Below are 4647 nucleotides of genomic sequence, written 5' to 3' on the forward strand. Positions count from 1 at the left end.
TTAAGTTACAGAGCAGCAGGACAGGACAGGTGTTAGCTTTAAGTTACAGAGCAGCAGGACAGGACAGGTGTTAGCTTTAAGTTACAGAGCAGCAGGACAGGACAGGTGTTAGCGTTAAGTTACAGAGCAGCAGGACAGGTGTTAGCTTTAAGTTACAGAGTGGCAGGACAGGTGTTAGCTTTAAGTTACAGAGCAGCAGGACAGGACAGGTGTTAGCTTTAAGTTACAGAGTGGCAGGACAGGACAGGTGTTAGCTTTAAGTTACAGAGCAGCAGGACAGGACAGGTGTTAGCTTTAAGTTACAGAGTGGCAGGACAGGTGTTAGCTTTAAGTTACAGAGCAGCAGGACAGGACAGGTGTTAGCTTTAAGTTACAGAGTGGCAGGACAGGTGTTAGCTTTAAGTTACAGAGCAGCAGGACAGGACAGGTGTTAGCTTTAAGCTACAGAGCAGCAGGACAGGACAGGTGTTAGCTTTAAGCTACAGAGCAGCAGTACAGGTGTCAGCTTTAAGTTACAGAGCAGCAGGACAGGTGTTAGCTTTAAGTTACAGAGCAGCAGGACAGGACAGGTGTTAGCTTAAGTTACAGAGCAGCAGGACAGGACAGGTGTTAGCTTTCAGTTACAGAGCAGCAGGACAGGACAGGTGTTAGCTTTCAGTTACAGAGCAGCAGGACAGGTGTTAGCGTTAAGCTACAGAGCAGCAGGACAGGTGTTAGCTTTAAGTTACAGAGCAGCAGGACAGGTGTTAGCTTTAAGTTACAGAGCAAACCTGGAACGGTGTTATTTAGTTTGAATAAAGACGTGAGAGCAGAGGAGGCGTTTACGTCCTTAATCACAGAGCCACCGGCTGCAGCAGCTCTGATTTTTCTGTGAAAACACAGATTTATGAACACGTTTCTGAGCTGCTTTAGATGCTTCTGCTGGGAGGTTTTTTTACATCTGTTATTATGCGTAACCACGGCAACAGGAAAGCTGTTCAGCTGCTGGAGCAGCGAGCTGAGGGGAAATGTGAGATGGATAAAATGGAGCAGCTGGAGCCCTGATGAGGACAGCTGGTTTATATTTCATGCCTCATTCAGAGTCTCCAGGCAAGTTGCCCCTCAGGTCCCAACTCTCCCAGCTTCAGGACGGTTCACCGCGCCCCGACCGTTACTTTAACCTGAACAAAGGTGCCTCTTTTTGCACATCGTGTCGTGTGGAAGAAGAAGAGAGACGCTGATCTGGCATCGCAGCACCAACCCAGTGATGCCAGCGGGTTTTAGAGCTCTAAAGAGAGTTCTGTGACGCCGTCTTCAACCACGTGAGGAGCAGCAGCAGCTTAACAAGGACGTCTTTTTGTGCCTAAAAGCTGCAACTGATGGGTGAAAAAGCTGGTTTGGTCAAAATCAAGTTCACCGAATGTGGAGAAACAAATCAGAAGCCCTGGATGAGCAGCTGACCATCTTCAGATGCTGAGAGATCAAGTTCTTTCCCGTCTGACTCTGAGAAACGTTTCTCTACCTGATGGATGAATCTCTGACGGAGTTTGGCACAAAGTGGGGAGCCACGACGCTTCCCTGCTGGGGAGCCTGGGGCCAGGAATAAACCTGATTATAACTGCAGAAACGCCTGTTTATCATCGTTTATCCTGTGTTCACAAGCTGCAATATGCAGGTGACCAGCAGGGGCAGTGTGGGGCCACATTCAACCAGATAACGGGTCACAGGGTCACGGGTCATGGGGTCACAGGGTCATGGGGTCATGGGGTCACTGGGTCACGGGGTCACAGGCTCACGGGGTCATGGGGTCACAGGGTCATGGGGTCACAGGGTCACGGGGTCACAGGGTCACGGGATCATGGGGTCTCAGGGTCATGGGGTCACTGGGTCACGGGTTCATGGGGTCACAGGCTCACGGGGTCACAGGGTCACGGGGTCTCAGGGTCATGGGGTCACAGGGTCATGGGGTCACGGGTTCATGGGGTCACAGGCTCACGGGGTCACAGGGTCATGGGTTCATGGGGTCACGGGGTCACAGGGTCACAGGATCATGGGGTCGGCAGAGGGAAAAAGGGCAGGAAGCTTTGAGGAGGAGCTTGTAGAGAACGTCTAACACGTCCAGCATCTTTCTGATGTGGTTTTGCCACCTAACAGTCACACTTTCATTCAGGGACATGCAAAAAGAAGTGGGTCCCTGAGTCATGTGATCCTGACACCTGTCAGCAGGTGAGCTGCTGGGTGCAGAAGCTTCCAGAAGCAGAAGCTTCCAGAAGCTGTGGAGTCTCTAAACTTTCTGCTGCTGCAGATTCTACTTTCTGTGGATTCTTCTGTTAAATAAAGTTCAAACTAATTAAAATGCAGCAAAATGTTTTTGTTGCATTTTAGATCATTTTCATCTTTTCTGGGAGTAAAGTGGAGAAATCATCAAGAATAAAGATGATCACATTTAACACAAGAACTCCGACATGTGGGGTTCATTTCAGAAACGCCGGATCCTCCAGCAGGGATTCAGAGACGCTTCAGTGCTGCTCTCACAGAGACTTCCTTCTAATGCGATTACTGGAATCTAATTAGATCATGGAGATCAAACTCCAGGTCAGAGGGGGTTGTGAGGACTTGTTCCAGCCTCCCTCCAGGTCAGAGGGGGTTGTGAGGACTTGTTCCAGCCTCCCTCCAGGTCAGAGGGGGTTGTGAGGACTTGTTCCAGCCTCCCTCCAGGTCAGAGGGGGAAGGATCCAGGTGAGCTGCTCCACCTGAGCCCTCATTACTGCAGGATCAGGCAGAGCCTCGTCCCTCAGCTTCCTGCCAACAGCAGCCAGTGGAGCTAATCCTGCTAATCTGCTGCCAGCGTTACGCAGATCTCATTTCAGGGGGGGGGGGGGGGGGGGGGGGGGGGGGGGTCCTGCTGGCCTCCATTAACACTGAAGAAGGTTCGTCTCATTCAGAGGTTCATCCATCCTCATCTTCTGGTTATCTGAGGTCGGGTCCCAGAACCAGCAGGTAAACCCGTCCCAGAAACACTCTCCAGCTCCTCCTGCAGGGACCTGAGGCCAGAGGGGATATATGACCCCTCCAGAGAGTTCTGGTTCTGACCCGGGGCCTCCTCAGCTGACTCCCTCCTGTGTGGAGGAGCAGCGGCTCGACTCTGAGCTCCGGATGGTGGAGGATATTCTATTCTACATTATCTCTGATATCTGAGAGAACCTTTCTGTGACCACAGGATGAGATCAGATCCACCAGATCCATCAGATCCACCTGATCCATCTGATCCATCAGATCCACCAGATCCATCAGATCCACCAGATCCACCAGATCCATCAGATCCATCAGATCCACCAGATCCACCAGATCCATCAGATCCACCAGATCCATCTGATCCATCAGATCCACCAGATCCACCAGATCCATCAGCAGCTGTTTCTGGAGAGGATTTACTGAACATCTGGAGTCTCAGACCCACATCACAGCTGGATGCTGAAGCAGTTTTCTCCGTCTGACTCTGACCTCCTGATGTTGAGGTGAAACAGACGATGATGGGAGGCTTTTTAAGAATTGGACCAGAGCTCTGAGCTCATGATCCACAAAGTGTGGCCCACAGGCAGGGAGCCGGATCTGCTCAGCCAGAAAACCCAACCACAGAGGAAGAGGCCAGCTGGTCCAGAACCAGCACACAGGTGTGTTTCACAGGTGTGGCGCACCTGCAGGTAGCTCCGCCCACACCAGGGACTGATTATTAGTGATTTATGTTCATCATCGATTCAAATAGTCTGAAGGTTTAACTCAGTCCGGATCCTCAGGAGAAGTTCTCCTGGAACAAAAGGTCCAATCAAATAAACATTTAACGCGCACGAACACGCGCCCACCCCGCGCGCACGGCACAGATCTTCCTCCTCTTCACCTGGCAGCCCGAACATTAATCCTCTTACCTGGGCACGCAGCTCGGAGATGAGCGGTCAACCTCCCACGTCGCATACAGGTTCATCGGAACTGTGACGCGACCGTGTGTGAGTCCATCAGCACCGGAACCCGCCGCCGGGTCCGCTGCCGGAGCCGGACCCGGCGGGAGAGCGACTCCCCGGGAGCCTCCTCTGTCCGCGGCCGCCGCCATGCTGCCGTGATGCGGCTGCTGCTGATCTCCGGTGCCGCGGCAGGGCGCCGAGGGGCGGGGCTGAGCGGATGGACGCGGTGGGGGGGGGAGCGCGCGGGTTCTGCTCACTGTTCCTGTTCCGATGTGCTGGGTTCTAAGAACTGATCCTTTTGAACATGACACCAACACAGGGTTCCGGGCCCTGAGTGGGAGTCAGGTGGTCCCCCCCCCCCCCCCTTTCCCTTTCTTTGATTGGGGGACTGAAAATGCCACAAAGTGGCCAAATAAATAAGTTTATAAGATGATAAATACTATTAAAAGTAGATAAAAATAATTTATTCTGAAATAATTTCATAGAATGTGAAACAATTTGAATTTTCTGCTTTAATTTTCATTCATTTGTCTTAATGTTTACTTTTTTATTTACTTTCTTTCTGTTGATTTATTTCTGTTTTTCTTTCATTTGCTTCTTATTGAATTACTTTTTATCATTTTATATTGAATTTCTTTTCTTTCTTTCTTTTTCTTTGCAAGTTATTTATCGATGTATTTACTTTCATTTCCAATATTTTCTCCCCATT

General features: G+C 50.7%; 1 protein-coding gene across 1 annotated transcript in view; it reads right to left on the reverse strand.

The window, feature by feature from the left end:
• The window catches only part of LOC140305246 (phosphofurin acidic cluster sorting protein 1-like), a 23670-nt gene extending 19610 nt beyond the window's left edge, over positions 1 to 4060 (reverse strand). The window contains exon 1 of the mRNA XM_072384010.1: positions 3906 to 4060. Within this exon, the coding sequence (XP_072240111.1) occupies positions 3906 to 3961 (56 nt within the window). The 5' untranslated portion in view covers positions 3962 to 4060. The remainder of the gene's footprint in view (positions 1 to 3905) is intronic.
• Positions 4061 to 4647: the final 587 nt, after the last annotated feature.

This window comes from Leuresthes tenuis, unplaced genomic scaffold, assembly GCF_036924035.1.
Source record: "Leuresthes tenuis unplaced genomic scaffold, fLeuTen1.0.hap1 SCAF_4, whole genome shotgun sequence".
Taxonomy (NCBI): Eukaryota; Metazoa; Chordata; class Actinopteri; order Atheriniformes; family Atherinopsidae; genus Leuresthes; species Leuresthes tenuis.